Consider the following 26,748-nt stretch of genomic DNA (forward strand, 5'->3'; position numbering starts at 1 on the left):
GTTTGTGAGTATTAATTGCCCCCAAAATATTACCAATGAAGACTTATATACAAAGGTGTCCCTAAGTCTTATCATTTAGCAAATTTCTGAGAAAGGTGGTCTAGCCATTAGGAAGAACAAAGAACAAATAAATAGCTTGGGGGCTGTTCATGTAGGTAGCAACAAAATCTCAGGACTGACCTTTTGTACCCGTTTGCTCAATATGTCCCTATTTTGTTCTCTGATAGGAGAATGAAACTGAAAGGACAGTTGTTTGTAACTGAGAGGATGAAAGGGGAAAGGATTCAAAGATAAAAAATTTTTTTTGAATAGTTTGGTCTGGTTCTTTGAGCATCAGGACCTTTTTTAATTTCCTATTTCCTTTCTCTAAAAAATAGGCTAATGATGTGAAACTAGGACTAAAGAGCCAGGCACTGAAAAGAAATGGAGTCCAGTATTTCACAGAACATCTGAAAATGAGGGCAAATGAGCATAAAAGGATGATCTTTAACCTAAGTGTCCTTTATTCTCTACTGGTCACCTCTCAAAGGACATACCATGACTTCTTCTATGACTACTTGTCAAATATTGCTGCTTTTGATGTCAGTATTAACTGTCTTTATCATTTTGATGGCTTCAGAAAACTTCTTAAAGGTAAGAATTGTTTTCTCTTTTAGTATTGACAATTACTCCAAGACAAGTCAAGTAAATGCCATAGCTTACACAAAGGAATGACAGTTAACTAAACAAATATCTCAATCTTCCTCCTTACCCCCATATTGGCCAGAGATGTTGTCCTTGAAATTTACCCACAGCTCTGCAAACAACCCAGGGATTTGAGCAGTTTCTTGATTTACCTCAGGTTCAACTCAAACTTCTAGAATAATTTTAAGAAGGATTAATAGTGTTTGAGAATCCAGGATAAATCGAATTCTAAACTGATTTCCAGATTGGAAAAAAAGTAGGACATTTGACTGACTTGTTTCTGACCATGGAGAGTCCTGGAATTATCCATAAGCCCAAAGATATAGTTTCTTGGCATTACTACTCCAGAGACCGTCTGAGCTGGGTTCTAGACCACTCCTGAAGTGACCTATCCTGACATTTGCACTATGTTTTTCTTCTTCCCAAATCAAAATTATTGATTTTGTTTATTTATTTTTTATTGATTGATAATTTATTTTTCCCCAAGTAAGGCAGTTTATTACTCTAGTTCCATGGATAAACACAGGTGATAGCTTGAGTATACAATAGGATGTAAACTCCAGAACTTTGGCTCTCTGTTCTTATATCTAATTGCTGTTAATAATTTTATCTGTATTTCCAAGTATCACTTATTCTTCTCTCTTAAAAATGTATCCATGGGAGCATAATAATCACAAATAAAAATTTCAATATACAAAAAAAGAAAAATGTTGGAAAAGCTGAATTTCTGTTACATTCAGTCTTTAAAAGAAATATATATATAATCATAAATACATATATATGTATAGATACTTAGATACAAGTATAGAAAAATATATCCAATATACATACATTAAAATCATGTGTACATATATGTGTATTCATTTATAAAGGAGATGCAAGGTGGTTTAGTGGATAGAGAGCCATCTTCAAAGCCAAGAAGACCTTGATTCAAATACCATATGTGACATATATTTACTGTGTAACCCTGGGCTAGTCACTTTAACCTTTCAATACTTTAGACAACTCTAATATTATAAGTTGCAGAGAAAATCTCGATCTACATGGTAAAAGGAGTTCCCTCACCTTAAATTATCCTTTGAAAATGAGGTCACAAGTCTAGTCCTTATCCCTCTTATATATTAATTAAATATATAATAATAATAATATTATGTGTCCATGAGCATATGCTGGAAATGCTTTGGGTAATAAATAATACATATTTCCTATAGCTCTGAAATTCTAATTTCATGTTTTAGTTATTATTCATAAACTGGAAAGAAATAGTGATAACTACAAATATGTTTTGTGCAACATCCACATAATATGTCATTTTCTTATTGCTTCAGTTTCCTTCTGTTCTCATTCCTTCTACTACTGGTCATTGTTTGGACACTTGCAAAAAATCTTCATGTCCTGAAACACCACTCAGAATACCCACAGAATCCACAGAGACTGATTTAAAAATAAAAAAAATCATAGAGCACCTGGATCATCAGATCCCACACAGACCATTCTCTCATGTCAATACCACCACAAGTGCAGCCCATAGTGTGGCCAGAATCATCAGTCCTAGGACCACTTACTGCAAAGGGGATCAGCTAGACATCTACCTGGAGGCGAGAGACTATTTGGGACGCAGAAAAGAATATGGAGGAGACTTCTTAAGGGCCAGGATTTCTTCCCCAGACCTGAAGGCAGGAGCTTCAGGAAAGTTGACAGATTTCAACAATGGCACTTATCTTGTCAGCTTCACGTTATTCTGGGCAGGCAAGGTCTCTGTGTCTCTTCTGCTCATCTATCCCAGTGAAGGGGTGTCTGCCCTCTGGAGAGCAAGGAATAAGGGATATGGTAAGGTGACTTTCATGGGTCAATTTGCCAATGGCAGATACCAAGTCTTAAGCGAATGTGGCTTGGTTCTAAATACGAGTGCTGAACTGTGCCAGTATCTGGACCACCGAGACCAGGAAGCCTTCTACTGTGTGAAACCTAAATATGTATCTTGTGATGCACTGACTCATATGAAGACCAATAATAATGGAGTTTCTTATCTTAGTATAAAGGAGAAAAATCTTTTACATAAGTAAGTTTAGTGGGGTTTAGGGGTCAAACCATACTTACACATGAAAGATTATTTTACCTTGATGAAACAAATTAGCCATATTATATTTGTTTGAATTTGATCCATGAAAGAGGAAGTCCAAGGTAAAGCAATCCGTATCTATAAACTTATGGATTCAGTAAAGATATCTAACATTTATATAGTGCATTCCCAATATTTCATTGCATCTAAGATGCTATTTTTATTCACTTTCTACAAATGAAAAAACTGAGGTAGAACTTAAATGGCTTACCCAAGGTCACACAGCAAGCAAGAATTTAAGGTCAGATTTGAACTCAAATCTTTCTTATTTTATAACTAGTACTTTATTCACTGTACCACCTAAATGTAATTAATGACTGATAGGACTAGTTTTAATCATTTTCATTCTTATTAATATCTTTTTCCCCACCTTTGTTCACTGTAATATATAGATTATGTTGGAAAATCTGATTCATACAAGAAAATATGGAACCTGGATCTAGGAGCAGAAAAACATTCACAAATGTCAACCTAGAAGAGTTGACAGAAATTGTCATGTGGGTTAATCTAAACATTCTTTTTATTTATTTAAAAAAATTTCCTTTCCAGTCCTATACATTTCACTCTCTACCTATGCATATCTATATATCAGCAAATCCTTTATAGTCAGAGATTTTCCAGAGACACTGAGAAACTGTGCCTTTTCCATGGTATATGTCAAGGTAAAATCTGAATTCTTTTTTCCTCAGTACCATCTTACTCTCTAACCTAAAGACAGGCAAAGGATGGGAAGGAAGAAAATTAAATAGTTAATAAGCTTCTAATATATCACAGACACAGAGCTAAGTATTTTTTTACCAATATTATATCATGTAAGCCTCATATAACCTAGAAGGTAGGTGCTATTATTATCCCCATTTACCAGTTGAGGAAACTAATACAGTAAGTGTCTGAAAGTGGATTTTGATCAAGTCTTCTTGATTCCAGGTCCAGTACTACATTTATTGAATCACTTTGCTGTTGAGGGAAAAAAAGTGCAAAAGTTTAGGGACATATTTAGAGTTTTTGCTTTTATTATTGTAGTTCTGCATATTGCATCTAAGTTGAACATAGGTTAACTTGTATTCTTGTTTCTTTAAGGTATGATGTAGACATTGAAATTATGAGAAAATTTGAACCTATCATGGTCTCCCAGTGTAACAGTAAGTCTATCCTGCTCTGTTCTATTATGGATCATGCTCAATAATTCTTTAAAAGTCATTCATTCTCATCCACCTGCAATTCTGCCTGTATTATGACCAGGGAACACCCTGGGGGATGTCAAAGGAAATATGAGGAGTGTCAGATTCCTTGAACATGAGAAAATAAGAAACCCTATACCAAGAAATTAAACAAGTTTTTCTTCTTAATTAGCCACATCTGTCATCAAAGCATTTGGTGTGTACATTTTCATTTGCTCCCTTTCAATCTGTACAAGAATTATTTCCTTCTGGCCAATCATTCTGCTCTGGTACCATTTGAAGGTATCTATGATGAAGTCAGTGGGAGAAATAGATTCCCTTTTAAACTTCTGCTGGAACCATCTCAATTCATGAGTCAATGAACCTGGAATTTTTCTGGAAATGCAGTTTTACACATGGGCTTCAATGACAAATAGAAATCTCACTCAATTTATATAACAGAAATGCATTTCTGTTGTTGTTGTTGTTCAATCAACCAACTGACCAATGTGGAAAACTTTGTAAAGCCAATTCTATTTAAAAAATGACATATATTATAAAAATACAAACATATTTCCATGAACAAAATATTCCTGAAATTGGATTGTAACTTTTGGATAGAGAAGTAATTAAAATGGTGTCCAGTCTTTAGGAAATCCTGTGCATTATATTATACCTGATGCTTCTGAGTATGTGAGTATTGAGCTGCAACTTTTCTTTCTTTTTTGATCCTCTTCTTCTTTTTTAAACAATTTTGCATTCATTTTCAATTTGATGCAATAGAAAGAATATTGGATTTTAAATCAGAGAATATGGATTCATATCCCTATTCTGCCTCCTATAAACTCATAAAATCAATCTTAGAACTGAAGGTGATCTTGGAGACCACTGAATCCAACAATTCTGTTTTAAATATAAAGAAACTGAAGAACAGAGAAATTACGTGAGTTGTCCAAAGTTTCATGCCTAGACCACTAGACTCAGAAAGTCAGTAAATCACTATAAACAATAGCTTCCTTATCTGTGAAATGAGGGGCTTGACCTCTGAAAATACTTCAAGTTTAAAATCTATGATTTATTGATTTTTACTCTGATGAAAAATCAGAGCCACTACCCAATTTGGACTATAAGGATTTCTTCCACATTTGAGGACTCTTCCTTTAGCTTCCTTATTTTCCTACTGCTTATATATTTAAAATCTCTAACAAAGTTGTGTGGTTATGTGCCATTTCCCCATTCAGATCCCAAGCATCATTTTGTTTTATGGATTTGGCCTTAGCCAGAGTCTAAGTATCAATTCACAAGTTGCAAAATATTACATAAAAATGATCTATTTATTTCCCTCCATAGTCTCTCATCTGAAGCATATAATACAAATAATGAAAAGAAAGATTTCTATAAATTATGAAATTATATTTTTATTGCTGAATATTTGGTAATTCTGGGATTTGGGTACCAATAATAGTATTTTCAAGTTTTATTTTGATGAAATTGAGCTTTTCTAGATAGAACAAATCACTTTACTTCATTTCTTCCAAAATCAGGATACCAAGCAGCTAATTTTTTTGGAAAATCCTAGCATCCCTAAATGTTCAAAGAATGAGCAGATCAGATGATCAGTGCCCTAGAAGCCTAGAGGTCTGGAGTCCTGTGACAAACTGTAATGTCCATAATAGTTCTAAATGCAAGGTAGATAGTAAGTCTAATTGGTACTCCATCTCACTGTAGAATTGCAGTTGGAGACTTCCACATCATCCAAAGAGTCATTTTACTCTTCCATCTTACTGTTTCCAAAGGGATCTTGAACAGAAAAAAGAAAGACAAGGGTGAAGATTCACCCTGCTGGTGGTTTTTTGAACCACAGTACAACAACAGATGAGATTTTTATTTCATTTTCTCCATGTAGTTAGTTCTCTTCATTGAAATACCATTCTAATGATGCTAATATCAGCAATTTCTTATTCAGGAAGCCAAGGAGTTTTGCTTTGTTTCATAGTCAGATTGTTCTTCAAACCAAAAGCCATCGGATACATGAATGGCCTGGGTCACAAGGGAGATCAGGTGAAGGAGTACAGATGGAGTAGAGTAAACCACTACTAGAAGACCAATTCAAAATAAATATTTTGAAGTAGCATTAGTGGCATTATCTTCATATAAAAAGAACTCTTATAAAAGTCTTAAGATTCCTGAAATGAGTCTTCAAGAGACTGTTAAGGCCATTCCTCAGGTAGCATTTGCATATGGGTATTCTCAGGGCATTGCTTGAACCACCATTTCTCTGATTAGTGAGAGACAGCATCAATCTAGTTGAATATTTTGGTAATTGTAATAGAGGGGAAGATTACTCTGATAGACTAATTCTGAATGCATTGAATTTATCAGATGTTGAAACAGTAAAAGAGAAATGCCAGATTGGAATGAAGTCCCCTATTCCCAGTGGTTATTCTTTGCAAGAGAAGTGGAATCCAGCATTTTGCAAACTAACTCAGCTAAGCAATGTGACTGAAATAAATAATTGTTTGAAAGGAAAACTCATTTACCTCATGGGAGATTCTACCCTACGCCAGTGGATAATATATTTATCCAAATTTGTGAAAAGTAAGATTTCTGAATTTATTTTTTTTAATAATAGTATTTCTATGGGGATTTTTTGTTTGATTTTCTTGGTTTTTACAAGATTGATGGGAAATCTTCAAAGTAATTATCACATTTTTCATAAGAAAATGTTAGTTTTCTTTTCTTTCATGTATAGTAAAGGAAAATTTAATTGGGGAAGGTTGACAATGTATCATGGTAGATAACAATTATTCTCTAATTACTAATTAAGAGTGAGATAATTTGGCCTGCACTGAAAAGCAATAAGATTATTTTCTTCACTTAAAAGATGTAATGATATTTTTCCCAATCAGCACTGAAGTACTTTGATCATCATGGAAGTGGACCATTTAAGAAGTATGTACTTCTGGATGCACAAAGACACATTTATATTCAGTGGAAAAAACATGGACTTCCATTTGTGACTAAACAATTATACACATTAAAAGATCATGAATATATTACCCGTGAAATTGACAGAGTAGCAGGAGACAGAAGCACAGTCATTGTCATTACCTTAGGACAACACTTCAGGTTATTTCCCATTGACATCTTTGTCCGAAGAGTTATCAATATCCAGAGGGCAATTAGGCGGTTATTTCTAAGAAGTCCAGATACTAGAGTTATCCTGAAATCAGAAAACTTACGGGAGATGCACATGGACCCTGGTCAAGCTCTCAACTTTCATGGCTATATTCAGTACCTCATTATGAGAGACATTTTTCAGGATCTCAATGTGGGCATCATTGATGCCTGGGACATGAGCATTGCATATGATTCTAACATCATCCATCCCCCTGATAATGTTATTGGAAATCAGATTAATATGTTCTTAAACTACATCTGCTAAGGAATGGGCAAAAACCACCAGGAAGGACTCTCTAAAGGTTTATCTTCTAAGTGTTGTAGAGGGACAAAATATGCCTAATGAGGGATTCCAGTAGATATGTCCCTAGAAGAAAGTGTGAATACAAGTTGATAAGATGATGTATGACAGTGGGGGACAAGAGGAAATCATGAGACTGTACATGCCTTTTTGTAATAAGTGGGCCATGAGTGTATAGTGTTATTACTTCTCTGATTGACTAGATCACATGGGACAATAAAGCTTCATTGATAATCTTGATTTCTATAATATTCAGTGATCCTACCTCTCCAGAATGTATGTGTTCTCAATAGGATAGGGAGAAATTCTCAGAATATAGGTTTGAGGAATAATATCTTGGCACAGTCAGCAAGAGCATAAGATCAACCCTACATAACAAGTGATTTGATTGAAGACTGAAAGATTTTGTCATACCACAAAGGGAACATTTGTGTTCAGTGTTAGTTTTGTTGAAATTCAGTGTTGGTCACATGGGGGGATGTCTTATAAATATACAGTGTTTATTGTGATTTTAGGAAAGAAAAAGTTGTCTATTACTAAGAAAGGATACCAAAGGACAAAGGAAAGATCTTTCACATATCCTCAGGGATGAATGAAGCAGTTAGTCAAAAAAGAAGATGTAAGAGAAGACTATGTAACCCATGGTCTTTGTTTAAGCTAAGTAGAAAAGTTGGGGTAGTGTTTCAGATTCTGGGGAAGATTTTGAATGGTAAATTATAATTTTAAGGGATCAATTCTTAATAATGACAGTATCATCTGTGCCATAAAATATTTGAAGATTAAGAACAGTAGGACAAATGTTTTGCAGTGGGACACAAACCTGATTCATATTTGTCTAAATCCTATCCTATCATTAAATACAGCTTCCTATTTCCCTAAAGCATTAAAAAAAAACCCAAACTTAGGTGTGAACAGTGGATACTCCTTAGATTTGAAAGATTTTCCACTGCTCTGTAAGCCAGTATAACTTTCTGACTGGGGTGCACCATTATGGGAAGAGATGAGGTAAACTGTTCACTACTGATTCCCTTCTGCTGAATATTCTTTTTAGCCTATTGATATTTTTTAACTAAAAATCACATAGTTTAAGAGGTTCTCACTTAATTTCAACCTTGAGCCTCAACCCACTGAAAAGACATAAGTCAGTTTAGAACTGACCTAAAATATGATAAAAAGCTTATCTTTATTATGACTATAAAAATGTTCATAATACCAAATGCTAGCACTGTTTGGCACTAGAAGCTTTTCTATTAAAAGCAGAAGTAATGGCCATGGGGAAAAATTGTTCTTTTTTTCTTCTTTTTAATTTTTTATTAAAGCTTTTTTATTTACAAAACATATGCATGGATAATTTTTCAACATTGACCCTTGCAAAACTTTTTGTTCAAAACTTTCCCTTTCTCCCCCTACTCCCTTCCCTAGCTGTCAGGTAGTCCAATACATGCTAAATATGTTAAAATATATATTAAATCAAACATATATATGTATATATATATATATGTGTGTGTGTGTGTGTGTGTGTGTGTAGTCATACAATTATCCTACTGCACAAGAAAAATCGGATCAAGAAGGAATAAAAAAGCTGAGAAAGAAAACAATATGCAAGCAAACAAGAACAGAGAGAGTGAGAATGCTATGTTGTGCTCCACACTCAGTTCCCACGGTCCTCTCTCTAGGTGTAGATGACTCTCTTCATCACTAAACAAGTGGTATTGGTTTGAATCATCTCCTTGTTGAAGAGAGCCATATCCCTGAGAATTGATTGCTGTATAGTCTTGTTGCCATGTTTAATGAGTTCCTGATTCTACTTATTTCACTTAGCATCAGTTCATGTAAGTCACTCCAGGCCTCTCTGAAATCACTTGTATAATAAAATACACACTGAATTTATAAGAGAGTCTAGGGAAGGGAATAAAAAATTTATAAAGAGGCTACTATGCACCAGTAATTTAACAAATATTATCCTATTTAATCCTCTCAGCATCTCCATGAGGTAGGTCTTGTTATGATCCTCATTTTACAATAAGAAAACTGAGGCAACAGGATTAAGTGACTTGCCCAGGATCACACAGCTAATGATTAAATTTGAACTCAGGTCTTCCTGACTCCAGCCTTAATGCTCTATTCCTGGTTCTGGAATTTAGACAGAGTTGAAGAGCTCAATTTGAGTTCTACTACTATTGTATACTAGCTACATCATTTGCTACATCATTTAACTCAGGACTTCAGTTTCATTTTCTATAAAATGAAGATAATAATGTATTCCACCTACCTCATAGAACTGTTGTCAGGATCCATTAAATTCTGTTTGAAAGCCATTTGTTGTACACATCTGCTATGTCTCTGTACTGTTTACTGAAGCAGCTGAAATGAACACAGAATAGTCCATGAATTGTTCTGGAAAGCCCTTCAGGGAGCTTCCATTCCACCCCAGGAAACAGAAAATACATAGATAAATAAATACAAACTATATTCAAAATATAAACAATGTAATTTCTAGGAAGAGGGGGATCATTAACAACAGGAGTTCTATAACAAAGTAACCAAGTAATTTCTTTCCTGTTAATATATAGTCTCTCTTTCATTTTTTCTCTGGAAGATGTTTGATAAATGTTTATCATGTCTAGTTTCTTGCAATTCTCCTTATGAAGCAACTATTCAAGAAATATAAATCTGAGGTTTTGGAATGGCCTCCAAGCCTTTGGCTCTTTCTCAAAGTCTGTATTCCTACATAATTTTTATCCTTTTCTGTCACTGAGATTTATATATATATATATATATATATATATATATATATATCTTTTTCAGATACTTTAGAGAATTTATCTGCTTCTTTATCATCTGCATTCAATATTTGTATATAAATTGCCATAACCTTCATTATAATCTTTTAGGGATTTTGTTTTGTCATCATGAGTACTGTGGGTCACTAGGTATTATAGAAAATGTTTGAGTACACCATAAAACCTTGTCTTTGAGGCATCATCCCATTTTATTGCAATTTCTCTATATTTTGCTTTCATTTACAGCAAAAAATTAATATTTGTATGATTACATTAAAGATTGTCCCAAATTTATCCAATTCTGAATAATGATTATCCTCCTCCTTTTTTTCTGCTATTGCACTGCCATCATTATAAAAGCAAAAGATGCCTATACAGGATTGATGGCCATTCTTGTATTTTGTTTCACAAGTTGTCATGGTCAAAGAAGTCATTACTAATTTATTGGTGATGAGTGACTCCATGAGTATGTAAAATATGTTCCTTTAATATGTGAACAGTTTGATTACTAAAGAGGCAGAAAAAGAAAATTTTGAAAGAAAACTTATAAAATCCACATTTGAATTAAAGAGCCTCTCAGATAAAATGTAGAAGAGAAACAGAGCTTGAAAACCAGTCAACTGGTCCTTAGATAAGCATTTTTAGAGAACCTATTTGAAGGTAGAACAGTAACTAACTGAGATAACATGATTTCAGGGCATTGTCCTTGATAAACTCATTTTCATGTTTTCTATTGAGTAATGATAATATTTAATTATCCGTGGTTTTTTTCCTACCCATTGAGTAAATATTATGATAATTGTTGCTTTTGCCTAATGAGCTAGTACATGGCTTTGGGAAAAAACAAAACAAACAAAAAAAAAAAACACAAAAAACAAAAACAAAAACTTTGAACTCAGGTCTTCCTGACTCTAAGTACAGAAGTAAGACTGTTGCAAGAATTGGCTTTTATGATTAAGGGGTTGAATTGGGTAGAAGCTGGGCTAAAGAAAGTCTTAGACGTTCAGGTCCAGTGATCTGAAATGGAAAACTAGTCAAGGACAATAAGCTTTAAGAATACATTGATGGTGGTGGATTGAGGACAGAAAAGAAGAGGCAGTAACCCAGATGAATTCTCCCAACATTATCCTTTAAACAACTTCAAAGGAAATTAAAAACTTGCAAATAAAAACAATTAAAAATATTATTGTAATAAATATTTGTTTATAATGTAATTAAAATTTAGTGTAATAAAAAGTATTTCTTTTGTTGTGTGTTTGTTGTTGTTTCAGTTGTGTATGACTTTTCATGATCCTATTTGGAGTTTTCTTGGCAAAGGTACTGAAGTGGTTCACCATTTTGACCTCCAGATTATTTAAGATTGAGGCAAACATGGGTTAAAGGCATTTCCAGGGTCACGCAGCTATGAAGTATCTGAGGCTGGATTTAAACTCAGGACTTCCCAACTCCAGGCCTGGAGCTCTTTCCACTGTACCATCTAGTGGTCCCAAATGTTTTTACTATGTAATAACATTTTATTCTAAAAAGCATCATACAATAAAGAATTAAGTATTAATTAAAGACTAAATTATTTAATACTAAAATTATGGTGGGTCAAAGAACCAATCATAAAATCTATATATGATTACAAGAAGAAGTTAGCAATTATCAAAATGTGTAAAATAAATTCAAGACAGTCCTGCAAAAGAAAAATGGATATTTCTAAACACTTGGGAGAGACAGCGAGAGCAAGAGACAAAGACACACAGAGAGAAACAGAGACAGGGGAACTAGAGAAAGAGAGAGAGACAGAGAGAACAATTTGAAAAATTGAGTAGGCAAAATAACTAGTAAAATCAAAAAACTTGAAAATCCCAATAAAATATCAAAATAGAAAATTTGAAAACCAAATGATTAGTTGTTATCCTTTGTTTTCAAAGACCTAAAATGACATTCATGAGGTTTTAAGTAACTGTGTTTGGCAAAGAAAGATCAAAATAGTGATGGAATTAGTTGCTGAGACAAGCAGGAAGGGGCACTAATGGGGATCAGTGTAGCCTTATGGTCTCATCTCCTATGGAAATTATGTGTAGCCCCATCTTGATATGGCTGTTCACAAATCCAAATTATGTCAAACGCCTGAGGTTAAATTTCCCCTGTCAATCTGTCCTTGGCTCATACTATCTTTACAGAACCCTTTTGGTTATATTTTCCCCTCATCCTTCCTCTATCCTATGTTGTGTCTCTCCTCTCATCCCCACCATGCCTCTCTTTTTTCTTCTAACTAATGTTCCCTTTCTCCTGGTTAATTGTAAGTTCCGATAGGGAATTTGTCTTTTCCATCATTAGTTGTTAAAAACCCTTTCCCTGATAACTATATTCTCTCCCAAATCTATTTCATATTTACCATTCCTGGTATCTATTGTATCTCTTCATTTTTTCTATTACCTCTTCTCCTAAATAAACCTACTTTTGCCAAAGAGAATGGCCATTGTGAATTCTTTACATGACCAAACCCCAACATTTGGTACCTACATCAAATTCATCATTTGGTGCTGGAGCTCAAACACATCATTTAAAACTAAGAATTGTTCTCCTAGATCACATCATTCAGTGCCTGAACCTTAATCATATCAATATCACTAAGGTACAGTGTGTCCGATTATGGCTTCCAGACCAGCATGAGTTCAGAAGTCTATACAACAGGTCAGACATAGATCATCCTTGTGAACATTTGGGGAGAATTCTCTAGCATTTTGCATCTTGCATTTCTTCTAAACTGTTTCAATTCTTCTTTGCTCATAGAGCACAGCACCTTCTTTGATGTGGGCATACTATACTGGGTCGTCCTGTGCCAGTGTCTCCAACATCACACAAACAATTCCCAAGTTTTTGAGAGTGTCCTTGTATCACTTCTTCTAACCTCCATCTGAGTGCTTGCTTTATGTGAGTTCCCTATCAAACATAAATTTGCTGAAAAGACTATTTTACAGGGATGTTTATGCGGCCGCTGGGTTATGGCAAATGGGCTGAGGAGCAGAGACAGAGTATGAGTTTTTGTTTTTACTATAATCTAGCCCTCCAACAGTCTGAGGGACAGTGAACTGGCCCCCTATTTAAAAAGTTTGAGGACCACTCCTATATACCTTCAGCTTAAGAGGCAATCAATACTCTCCCATACTTTTCCTTTAGAGCCTCCCAAACCCTGAGCTAGCTCTCTGTCAATACATGCATCGACTTCATCACCTATGTATATGTCCCCAGAAAATATACTGACAAGGTAAGTGAACTTATCTGACTTATCTGCAGTATTCAAAATTTCTCCATTTGCTGTAACCAGTGATCCATATATAGATGGTATGGTGCTGGCTGATAGAAAACCTATGTATTTGTTTTTTCATGTTAATTCTTAGGCCAAAAGTAATAGAAGTATCAGAGAAGCTGCAAACTTTGTTGCATCTCAGCCTCAGGAGTTGTTTTGAGTGCATAATCATCTTGGAATAAAAAAGCATGAACCAACTATTATTTCACTTTAATCTTGATTTGTAGCCAAATGAAGTTTCAATTTTAACAATTCCTAGAATAAGAAAGATTTACAAGTGGATTTTACAAACCTTCAAATAACAATTAATTCCAACTTTACATTAACCATAAAAACAGGAAAAGAGGTCCTACCAAAATCCTTCTAGGATACAAGGTCTTGATAACCAAACCAAAGAGAGCAAAAAAATAAAAAAATTAAAATTAAAATTAATATCACTTATGAACATAAACACAAAATTTTAAAACAATAGAAAAGGTAATATAACTACTTGTCAAAAACATGCATGATGCAAGATTAGTTTAATATTGGGGAAATTATCATCATAAAATCATGATAAAAGCAACACAAACCATGTGACTATCAATAGCTGTAGAAAAGACTTTTAACAAAATGTAACACCTATTTCTGTTTTAAAAAAACACAAGAAAATATAAGGACTTTTTCTTTATATTTATAATTCTTCTATACATATTTCCACAATTATCATGCTGCACAAGAAAACTCAGATCAAAAAGGAAAAAAATGAGAAAGAAAACAAAATGCAAGAAAACAGCAACAACAACAAAATATTATATTGTGATGCACATTCAGTCTCCACAGTTCTTTCTCTGGGTGCAGATGGCTTTCTTCATCAAAAGATCATTGGAACTGGTCTGAATTGCCTTGCTGTTGAAAAAAGCCACATGCATCAGAATTGATCCTCATAAGATTCTGTTGTGGCTGTGTACAATGATTCTGATCACTTCACTTAGCATTAGTTTATTCCAGGCCTTTCTGAAGGCCTGATTATTTCTTATAGAACAATAATATTCCATAACATTCAACAAACATCCATAACATTCAGCCATTCTATAACTGATGGGAATCCACTCAGTTTCCAGTTTCTTGACACTACAAAAAGGGCTGTTACAAACATTTTTGTACATGTGGGTCCCTTTTCCTCCTTTATGATCTTTTTGGGATATAATCCCAATAGAAACTGCTGCAACAAAGGATATGCAATTTGACAGCCATTTGGGCATAGTTACAAATTGTTCTCTAGAATGGTTGAATCAGTTCATAATTCCACCAACAATGTATTAGTGTCCCAATTTTCCCATATCCTCTCCAACATTTATCATTATCTTTTTCTGTCATCTTAACCAATCTGAGAGGTATGTAAATGGTATCTCAGAGATGTCTTAATTTGCATTTCTTTGATAAATAATGATTTAGAGAACATTTTCATATGACTAGAAATGGTTTCAATTTCTTCATTCAAAAATTGTCTATTCGTATCCTTCGACCATTAATCAGTTAGAGAATGGTTGCATCCTCATACATTTGAGTCAATTTTCTATATATTTTAGAAATTAGGTCTTTATCAGAACCCTTGAATGTAAAAAATTTTTCCCTTTTAATCTTGTCTGCATTAGTTTTGTTTGTACAAAACCTTTTTAATTTAATATAATCAAAATTATCCATTTTGCATTATATAATGTACTCTAGTTCTTCTTTGGTCCCAGATTGCTTCCTTCTCCACAAATCTGAGAGGTACACTATCCTTTAGAACTAAAAAAAAAAAAAAACTCTTAAAAACAAATGTAAAAAATTGTTTTGAATGTAACTGGGGGAAAAATATTAAATAAATTAAATTTTAAAACAACAAATTTGCACTTAGTGTTGATTAGTTCTTCCTCTAGAGGCAGAAGATATTTTTTATCAGGAGTCTTTCAGAATTGTCTTAAATCATTATATTGATCAGAGTAGCTTAGTCTTTCACATCATTTCAGTACTGCTTTTCCTGTGTACAGTGATTTCTTGGTTTGATCAGGCAATTTTCAAAGGAAGAAATTCAGGTTATCAACAACCATTTTTTTTAAAAAGCTTCATATCATTAATAATTAAAGAAATTCAAATTAAAGCAACTCTGAGGTTCTATTTCACTTATATTGGCAAACTTAACAAAGGAAGAATATGACATATTAGATGGAAAATAGGAATAGCAATTCACTATTGGTCAGCTTGCAAATTGGTCTGGCCATTCTAGAAAGCAATTTGGCATCATGTCTTAAAAATCATTAAACTATGAAATGTAGTTATGCTCCTTCTAAGATTATACACCAAAGAAATTAGAGAAAGAAGAAAGAGAATGAAACATACAAACATATTTATGGCATCTCTTTATAGTAGCAAAAAAGTAGAAACTAAGAATATCTAACAACTGAGGAATGGTTGAAGAAAGATGGCATATTAATGTAATGGAATACTGTTTTACCCAAAGAAGTGATAAAAGGAATGGTTTCAAAGAAACCATTTTTGTGAAGTGATGAATAGTAAAGCAAGCAAAGAAGAACAATTTATAAAATAATAACCACAATGTAAAGCCAAAATCTTTTAAAGAAAAGAACTCTGATAATGTAATTATAATTCCAGGGAAATGTAAAGCATGATACCCCCATCTTCTGGCATAGAGGCGATAGATACAAAATGTGAAATAAACCTCACACTTAGGACATGATCAAAGTAAGAATTTGTTTTGTTTGACTACGCATATTTGTTCAAAGTGTTTTTTATTAATATTGAATGGTTATGGAACTAATTTGGGAGGCTCTGCATCATTCTGGAGCATGAAACAATCGTGCAGTAGCATCTGTCAATAGGAGAATACTAATGAAAGGACATCTTCATAGGGAATCTAAGTAGGTCAGATGATAGTACCCAAGAATCTGGTAGATGGAGAGATAAGGCAGTTTGGCCTAAAATATCTCAAGAAGTAGTGTCAAGGGAGGTGATAAGGTATGGTGATTTTCCATCTGGTGAAGAAATAGAAATGATATCTTCCAACTTCCTCCAATCAATGTGAGGAATTATATAGTTCTTCCCAAATGGCTGTCTACAAGAAGACTGAACTAAAAAAGGGTGGATCTAAATGTGATTTGGGGGCCCAATCTAGAAGAGAGGTCCAAGGAGGGAGACATGTCTAATGGTTTCTCATTTTCTTTATCCTCCTATTATTATTGTTATTATTTATTGGTTATATTGTTTTAATTGTTGTGGGGATTTGGGGGAAGAGGCAAATTCTGTACCATAAGCCCTTTTCAGATTCTTCTTAAAGACCTCTCATAAAGAAGAACCTATTCTCTCATAAGGCAGTTTATTGTACTTTTGTTTATATAACTCTAATTCTGGGAATTTTTTCTTTACATCATATCAAGATTTGCTTTCATGCAAATTCCAACCATTGTTCTTAGCACTTTCCTTTGGAGTACAGAAAAATAAGTCTTCAAGTTTTTTCTCACAATCCTCTTTTCCCCACCTGAAAATGGTTATCATGTCTCCACCTAAAATGTTCCTTTTCTAGATAAACTTCTCTAGTTATTTCCTCTAATTCATACGGCATTGTCTTATATTCCCTTATCATTTTAGTAATGAAAGATATCAATTTGGGGGGGCGGAGCCAAGATGGCGGAGAAGAAACACACGACTCAGTGAACGTCCTCACTCCCTCACAACCAATTAGATAAATTAAGTCTCAAAATTAGCTCAGGACTGATAGATACCACAAGGACTGGAAGCACGACTTACCAGCTGAAGAGAATCTGGAGTTTCAACAGGAAAGGTCAGTTCTCAGGGGAGGAATAAGAAAGACCAGCACAGACGGTGGGGTAGGGGCACACTGCGCCCATTGCGCTGGGAAGGGCTCTGGGATCAGAGAAGCCACTGAGGTAAAGGAATCTGGCACAGGCTGTTAGCTCTTCTCTGCTAATTATTTAGCAGTTCAGAAGAGAAAGCCAAAATATTTTAAAACTCAGATTAGATTTTCCCCGATCCTGGGGGGTGACTCAGCAAATCTCTTGGCACCAGGGGGTGTGGCCACAGCTACCTCCTGAGAATAGTTAAGAGACTGACAAGTGGGTGGATACGGCCCAAGGCAACACACACTGCCTAGCTTAGCTGGAGGGAGTGGAACTCAGCTCCAGGAAGTCCCAAAGAAGCGGAACCTTTGAACTAGGGACCGCGGTTTCTGGCAGACACTTCCAGTTTGAGCGCAGGGGCTTCTCACCTCACCTGCTGCAGACATTCACTCCCCACCCGGACACATAGGCTGGGCTTCCTGCAGTCTTCACTATTCTACGCCCTCGAAGCACAGTAGTGCTAATCACCTCTGAGGCACCTCCAGGGAGGGGGTGGGGAACTCTCTCCCAGAGCTCTATCTTAGCTAAGGCGCAGGAGCCGCTGCATCCATCCGGTCTGGGAGGAAGCTGGTAAAGAAGTAAATAATTTCCTACCCCAGGGACAGACCCCAAAACATTTTTTAAGTATGAGCAAAAAAGCTAGAAAAACTATAGATTCCTTCTATACAGAGAAAGAGCGGGTATCCAACCCCGAGGAAGTTAACAGCAAAGATTCAGAAGTTAACAACCTAAAGGGGAACGATTCCTGCCCCCCATCACATAACTCTCTCCTAGAAGAAGCTCTTAAAAAATTGAGGGAGATCGAAGAAAAATGGGGAAAAGAAAGGGAAGTTATGATAGAGAATAACAACGTCCTGAAATTGGAGTTGGAAAAAATAAAGAATTCACAGGAGATGCAGGGAAACAAAATTAGTGAATTAGAAAAGGTTAAAAAAACACAGGAAAGTAGGATTTCTGAATTGGAAAAGATAAAAAAGTCTCAAGAAAATAGAATTTCTGAATTGGAAAAAGAAAATAATTCTCAAAAAAAAAAATTAGGGAAATGGAAAAAAATTCAATAGAGCAAAATAACTCATTTAAAAACGAAATTGGGCATTTACAAAAAGAACTAAAAACTGTGAAAGAAGAAAATAACTCCTTAAAAGTCAGGATGGAACAAATAGAAATGAATGATTCACAGAGAACCCAAGAATCAGTCAAACAAAACAAAAAAAAATGAGAAGCTGGAGAACAACGTCAAATACTTACTGGGAAAATCTATAGACCTGGAAAATAGATCTAGGAGAGATAATCTGAGGATTATTGGACTTCCAGAAAACTATGACCAAAAAAAGAGCCTAGATTCTATTTTACAGGAAATTATCAAAGAGAACTGTCCAGAGATAATAGAAACAGAAGGGAAAGTAGATGTGGAAAGAATTCATCGAACTCCTTCTGAAATAGACCCTAAAAAAAGAACACCACGGAATATTGTGGCTAAGCTGCAGAATTACCACACAAAGGAGAAAATCCTGCAAGCAGCTAGAAAAAAACAATTTAAATACCAAGGTGCCACAATAAGGGTCACCCAAGATCTGGCTGCCTCCACATTAAAAGATAGAAGGGCCTGGAACCTGATATTCCGTAAGGCAAAAGATCAAGGACTGCAACCAAGAATGAACTACCCAGCTAAGTTTAGCATCTTTTTCCATGGAAGAAGATGGTCATTCAATGAAACAGAGGAATTCTATATGTTTCTAAGAAAAAAACCAGACTTAAACAAAAAATTTGATCTACATCCACAAGACTGAAGAGAAACAGAAAAAGGTACACAGAACCCTTGAGAACTGTAACTCTGTTGTGGGTATATAAAAAATACTCAAGGATAATTTGATTTTACTGATATAAAAGAAAAAAAGGGGGGTGTAGTAAAGGGAAGGAGTGATAAAAAGAGGGAAACTACATCCCAGGAAGAGACATAGAAAATACACCATATCTGAGGGAACTTAGTGAGGGGGAGAATCATTGTGTGAATCTTACTCTCATCAGAAGAGGCTCAAAGAGTAAATAATTAACATATTTGTTTTTCAGAGAATTTTCTCTCGCCTCATTAAAAGGGGGAAGAGGAAAAGGGAAAAGGAAAAGGAGAATAAGTGAAGGGACTTGGAGGGAGGGGGGAGGGATCCTAAAAAAAAAAAAAAAAAAAAAAGAGGGAGGGTTGCGCGTCACAAGGGGGGTCAGTAAATTAAATATCGGGGAGGGGGATCAGGGGGGTCAAGGGAAAAAAGCATAATCTGGGGATAATACGATGGCAGGAAATACAGAATTAGTAATTTTAACTGTAAATGTAAATGGGATGAACGATCCCATCAAACGGAGACGGATAGTAGATTGGATCAAAAAGCAGAACCCTACAATATGTTGCCTACAGGAAACACACTTAAAGCAGGGAGATACATACAGAGTAAAGGTAAAAGGTTGGAACAGAGCCTATTATGCTTCAGGTAAAGCCAAAAAAGCAGGGGTAGCTATCCTTATCTCAGATCAAGCAAAAGCAGAAGTAGATCTCGTTAAAAAAGATAAGGAAGGAAACTATATCCTGCTGAAAGGTAGCATAAATAATGAAGCCATATCAATACTAAACATATATGCACCAAGTGGTATAGCATCTAACTTTCTAAAGGAAAAGTTAAGAGAACTGCAAGAAGAAATAGACAGTAAAACTATAATAGTGGGAGATCTCAACCTTGCACTCTCAGATTTAGACAAATCAAACCACAAAACAAACAAGAAAGAAATTAAAAAAGTAAATAGAACATTAGAAAAACTAGGTATGATAGACCTTTGGAGAAAACTGAATGGCAATAGGAAGGAATATACTTTCTTCTCAGCAGTTCATGGATCCTATACAAAAATTGACCATATATTAGGACATAAAGATCTCAAAATTAAATGTAGGAAGGCAGAAATAATAAATGCCTTCTTCTCAGATCACAATGCAATAAAAGCTACATTCAGTAAAAAGTTAGGGGTAAATAGACCAAAAAGTAATTGGAAACTGAATAATCTCATCTTAAAGAATGACTGGGTGAAAGAGCAAATTATAGAAACAATTAACAATTTCACCCAAGATAATGATAATGATGAGACATCATATCAAAATCTTTGGGATGCAGCTAAAGCGGTAATAAGGGGAAATTTTATATCTTTAGAGGCTTATTTGAAGAAAATTGAGAAAGAGAAGATTAACGAATTGGGCTTACAACTTAAAAGGCTAGAAAAAGACCAAATTATAAACCCCCAACCAAAAATTAAACTCGAAATACAAAAATTAAAAGGAGAAATCAATAAAATTGAAAGTAAAAAAACTATTGAATTAATAAATAAAACCAAGAGTTGGTTTTATGAAAAAGCCAATAAAATAGATAAACCTTTGGTAAATTTGATCAAAAAAAAGAAAGAGGAAAATCAAATTGATAGTCTTACAAATGAAAAGGGGGATCTTTCCACCAATGAAGAGGAAATTAGAGAAATAATAAGGAGTTACTTTGCCCAGCTTTATGCCAATAAATTTGATAACTTAAGTGAAATGGATGACTTCCTCCAAAAATATAGGCTCCCTAGATTAACAGAGGAGGAGATAAATTGCTTAAATAGTCCCATTTCAGAAAAAGAAATAGAACAAGCTATTAATCAACTCCCCAGGAAAAAATCCCCAGGGCCAGATGGATTCACATGTGAATTCTACCAAACATTTAAAGAACAATTAGCCCCAATGTTATATAAATTATTTGAAAAAATAGGGGATGAAGGAGTCCTACCAAATTCCTTTTATGACACAGACATGGTACTGATACCTAAACTTGGTAGATCGAAAACTGAGAAAGAAAATTATAGACCAATCTCCTTAATGAATATTGATGCTAAAATCTTAAATAAGATATTAGCAAAAAGACTTCAGAAAATCATCTCCAAGATAATACACTATGATCAAATAGGATTTATTCCAGGAATGCAGGGCTGGTTTAATATTAGGAAAACTATTAATATAATTGACCATATTAATAATCAAATTAATAAGAACCATATGATCATCTCAATAGATGCAGAAAAAGCATTTGACAAAATCCAACATCCATTCCTACTAAAAACTCTTGAGAGTATAGGAATAAATGGATTATTCCTTAGAATAATCAGGAGTATATATTTAAGACCGTCAGTAAGCATAATATGCAATAGAAATAAACTGCAACCTTTCCCAGTAAGATCAGGAGTGAAACAAGGTTGCCCACTATCACCATTACTATTCAATATAGTACTAGAAACGCTAGCCTCGGCAATAAGAGCCGAGAAAGAGATTCAAGGAATTAGAGTAGGAAATGAGGAAATTAAACTATCACTTTTGCAGATGACATGATGGTATACTTAGAGAACCCCAAAGACTCTGCTAAAAAGCTACTAGAAATAATTCAAAATTTCAGCAAAGTGGCAGGATACAAAATAAATCCACATAAATCCTCGGCATTTTTATATATCACTAACAAAATGCAACAGCAAGAGATACAAAGAGAAATTCCATTCCAAACAAATGTTGAGAGTATAAAATATTTGGGAATCCATCTACCAAAGAAAAGTCAGGAATTATATGAAAAAAATTACAAAACACTTGCCACAAAAATAAAATCAGATTTAAATAATTGGAAAGACATTCAGTGCTCTTGGATAGGCCGAGCGAATATAATAAAGATGACAATACTCCCCAAACTAATCTATTTATTTAGTGCTATACCAATCAGACTCCCAAGAAACTATTTTAATGACCTAGAAAAAATAACAACAAAATTCATATGGAAGAATAAAAGGTCAAGAATTGCAAGGGAACTAATGAAAAAAAACTCAGAGGAAGGTGGTCTAAGTGTACCTGATCTAAAGCTATATTATATAGCAGCAGTCACCAAAACCATTTGGTATTGGCTAAGAAATAGACCGGTAGATCAGTGGAACAGATTAGATACAAAGGACAAAAAAGGGTACATCTATAGCAATCTAATCTTTGACAAACCCAAAGATTCCAACATTAGGGATAAAAATTCATTATTCGGAAAAAACTGTTGGGAAAACTGGAAATTAGTATGGCAGAAATTAGATATGGATCCACACTTAACACCATATACCAAGATAAGATCAAAATGGGTCCATGATTTAGGCATAAAGAGGGAGATAATAAATAGATTAGAAGAACAGAGGATAATCTACCTCTCAGACTTGTGGAGGAGGAAGGAATTTATGACCAGAGGAGAACTAGAGATCATTATTGATCACAAAATAGAAGATTTTGATTACATCAAACTAAAAAGTTTCTGTACAAATAATACTAATGCAAACAAGATTAGAAGGGAAGTAACAAATTGGGAAAATATTTTTAAAAACAAAGGTTCTGACAAAGGTCTCATTTCCAAAATATATAGAGAACTGACCATAATTTATAAGAAACCGAACCATTCTCCAATTGATAAATGGTCAAAGGATATGAACAGACAATCCTCAGAGGAAGAAATTGAAACTATATCCACTCACATGAAAGAGTGTTCCAAATCACTACTGATCAGAGAAATGCAAATTAAGACCACTCTGAGATACCACTACACACCTGTCAGATTGGCTAAGATGACAGGAACAAATAATGACAAATGTTGGAGGGGATGTGGGGAAATTGGGACACTAATACATTGCTGGTGGAGTTGTGAAAGAATCCAGCCATTCTGGAGAGCAATCTGGAATTATGCCCAAAAAGTTATCAAACTGTGCATACCCTTTGACCCAGCAGCGCTACTACTGGGATTATATCCCAAAGAAATACTAAAGAGCGGAAAGAGACATATATGTGCCAAAATGTTTGTGGCAGCTCTTTTTGTTGTAGCTAGAAACTGGAAGATGAATGGATGTCCATCAGTTGGAGAATGGTTGGGTAAATTGTGGTATATGAAAGTTATGGAATATTATTGCTCGGTAAGAAATGACCAGCAGGAGGAATACAGAGAGGATTGGAGAGACTTAAATCAACTGATGCTGAGTGAAATGAGCAGAACCAGAAGATCACTGTATACTTCAACAACAATACTGTATGAGGATGTATTCTGATAGAAGTGGAAATCTTCAACATAAAGAAGATCCAACTCACTTCCAGTTGATCAATGATGGACAGAGGTAGATACACCCAGAGAAGAAACACTGGGAGGGGAATGTAAATTGTTAGCACTACAATCTGTCTGCCCAGGTTGCATGTACCTTCGGATTCTAATGTTTATTGTGCAACAAGAAAATGATATTCACACACATGTATTGTACTTAGACTATATTGTAACACATGTAAAATGTATGGTATTGCCTGTCGTCGGGGGGAGGGAATAGAGGGAGGGGGGGTAATTTGGAAAAATGAATACAAGGGATAATATTATAAAATATATATATATATATATAATAAAAAAAAAGACTAAAAAAAAAAAAAAAAAAAAAAAAGAAAGATATCAATTTACCTTGTATCTTGTACATCATAGATAGTTTCTTGCATGTGGTCTTCTTCAAAGTGAGCTCCTTGAGGACTCGCATTGACTTGATACAGAATACCTGGTACATAGTATATGTTTAATGAATGTTTGCTGCCTTGAATTAAGTTTCTTGAGAGCAAAAACTGTCTAAGAATTGCCTCTATTTTATCCCCACTTCTTAGTACAATGCCTGGAATGTAGTAGGAACTTAGAAGATGTTTGTTAATAGATTGATTGGGAGAGCTAATTAATATTTTGGAGCAGTAGAGACTTTCTATTTTAACCTTTTCAGGGTTAGATGCTTTGCATTGGTGTCTCTGTCAAAAGGGATAAACATTTTAGTGACTTTTGTAGCACTATTTCAAATTATTTTCCAGAATGATTAGACAATGTAGACCTTCACCAATTCTGTATTATTCAATCAGTCAATAAGGATTTATTGTTGTTGTTTTTCTATTTCATTTTCAGAGGAGCCGTGATATCACAGGACGGTGTCTTGACTTCCATGTGAATTAGATATAATCAAGGCAGAGTTACACAAATTCCTCAATCTGACTCTCTTTCAGGGTCATCAAAGTCCATTGTCAAGACAAAAGTCAAGATAATTAGCAATGACCTGGAATGCAGTGTTTTTAGTATCTGACCAACTTCTAATCACTTCACAGAGCTGCTTTCATGGTCTTTGGAACAAATTGTTCTCATCCAACTCATTCTAATGGAAGAAGTCTTCACATACTTGGAGTAGACACCCTCTTAACTCACTGACACCAGGTTTTAGGTGTCAACCTAGCTTAGGCTGTCAAGATGGTTTTATCAGGGTATGACTGTTGTGCATACTTCAGACCCTTGGAGCCACATATGAGAATTGGGTAACAGGTGTACACCAAAGATTAATGAGCAGCTTTGAAAAAGGATCATCACGTTTTCATACCAGGAGTCCTCCTTGCAGGGAATATACAAGACCTTTGAGTGGTAGGTTCAGCCTACCATCTTAAAAGGAAATGATGGCCAAAAAAATCTGCAAAGAAAAAAAGTATTTATTAAGCACTTACTAAATGCTAGGCATTAGCAATACAAAGGGAAAAAAGGCAGTCCTTGACTTCAAGGAACTCAGAGTTTAATGGGAAGTAATAACATTCAAACAAGTATGAACAAACAAGTCATAAACTATAAACAGGATCAATTGATGTTATTGTTTGTTCTTCCTTCTCAAAGAGGACCAATGACAGTAGAAAGATGATGTCTTAACTTACAAGTGAATTGAATTTAAGAGAATCAGAGTTGTGCAAAGTCGTCAGTCTCACTCTCTCCTCCAGAGGTAACTGGGTCCAATTAGCAAGACATAAATCAGAAATGGCCCTGATGGAGTGGGATACCTTGCCCTCTTTAAGTTAAGTTAAGGTCTTTATTTGTTTGAGGGAACACTCATTCAGTGATTAAATTTAGGTAAGAAATAAGGCCCCAAAAGAGGCCTCTTTTCTCTATTCAGAAAAAAAAAAATCAATCTGGGAGAGGAAGACCCTCAGAGTTTCTGGTAAAAACAGAAACAACATTCACTCAGAGCCATCAAAACACAAATGACTAAGTGAGGTTTGGGTATAGACCTATTATTAGCCAATCAGTGAGAGTCAGAGTGAATTGGCCTTAGGGAATAGTCAAGTAGCTTGATTTGGGTCCAAATGGGCTTTATGGAAGTCTGATTTAGTAGAAATCTATTCAATAAATTTAGATTCTTTTGGGCAGAGCAGAACAAATCACAATCTGTGAATAGTAGTAATTACCCTCCTCCCCTCTCAACCAATTGACTAATTCTAGTGGGGTACTATTGCCCCTTCCTTCCTTCCTTCCTCCTTTCCTCTCTTCCTTCTTTCCTTCTTTTCTTGCTTTTGTTTTAAAGTTGCTTTTATTGCAATGGGTTGTGAGAGAAATGGTCTTGTTATATTGAAACTGACAGGAATGAATCCTGAAACTGTCCTCCTTGACTTTTGGGGTGAACTCTGAGACACTCTTCTCAGGAGAAGATTAGACAAGGAATCAAGATAAGGGGCTTCATTCTGTTACCTTGGTGGTGACTAGCTGCACCCTCTATTAAGTTGAAAATTAGTCCAGGATCACTCTTACTTAGCTCAAACTTAAGTGGTCTCATTCAACTGGAAATCTAGGTCTGGGGGCAGTAACAATATTGAAACCCCAGTCTCAGATCTCTTATAAAAAGGCAATTTTAAACTCATATTTTTGCAGAAGTTCGAAGTAGGAATTATGCCATACCAAGGGATATCTCCCCTTGGCACAACTGCCTACCAGGACTCCTGCCCGATGTGAAGAGACCTTCTTCTCAGTGAAAACCTCTTGTTATTTTTCTGCCAGGACCTTGCCACACGGAGGAAATCAGTCTTCCTAGCAAAGCTGACTTCTCAGTAAGAATAGAATAAACTTCCCTTTTACCATTCAAACTTTTCGGGTTTGTAAATTCTTTTCATGTTGGACTTGCATCAACCAGAGGAGGTTCCCACAGCTCTCTGCACTGCCACTAACTACATAAAAACCAAGTCTTAGCTCAGATGAGAAAGTTAATGTGGTTTTAGTGGAAATGTGTAGCATAAGGAATCTTACTCTTAGTTAGACATGTTAGAGAGGGCAAGTAAAAAGGGTAATCCAAGGCACCTTGAATTCAGAGAGGTTTAGAGATGAGTTATACAGAGATCAAAGGGTAATATCTCTATAGATAGAAGCAACTTCAGTAGCTATCTAGACCATCTGCCTCATTTTATAGAGGAGGAAGTTAAGACCA

The 26,748-nt window shown here is 34.9% G+C and overlaps 2 protein-coding genes across 3 annotated transcripts in view; one reads left to right on the forward strand and one right to left on the reverse strand.

Moving 5' to 3' along the window:
- NXPE4 (neurexophilin and PC-esterase domain family member 4) overlaps positions 1 to 25,232 on the reverse strand; it is a 71,489-nt gene extending 46,257 nt beyond the window's left edge. Inside the window, exons 1-2 of one of the 2 annotated variants that reach the window (XM_074304203.1) lie at positions 23,946 to 25,232; positions 9,720 to 9,811 (exon numbers count right to left, since the gene is read on the reverse strand). In XM_074304203.1, the coding sequence (XP_074160304.1) occupies positions 9,720 to 9,766 (47 nt within the window). In that variant the 5' untranslated portion in view covers positions 9,767 to 9,811; positions 23,946 to 25,232. Of the gene's footprint in view, positions 1 to 9,719; positions 9,931 to 23,945 lie in introns of those variants that run through there. The other variant, XM_074304204.1, reaches the window with a different exon arrangement.
- Positions 466 to 7,605, forward strand: LOC141563307 (NXPE family member 1-like). The gene is given in 5 exon segments (XM_074304206.1): positions 466 to 633; positions 2,013 to 2,746; positions 3,887 to 3,948; positions 6,349 to 6,564; positions 6,876 to 7,605. Coding segments are annotated over 5 exon segments (1,716 nt in total). The 3' UTR covers positions 7,412 to 7,605.
- Positions 25,233 to 26,748: the final 1,516 nt, after the last annotated feature.

The sequence above is a fragment of the Sminthopsis crassicaudata genome, chromosome 3 (assembly GCF_048593235.1).
Source record: "Sminthopsis crassicaudata isolate SCR6 chromosome 3, ASM4859323v1, whole genome shotgun sequence".
NCBI lineage: Eukaryota > Metazoa > Chordata > Mammalia > Dasyuromorphia > Dasyuridae > Sminthopsis > Sminthopsis crassicaudata.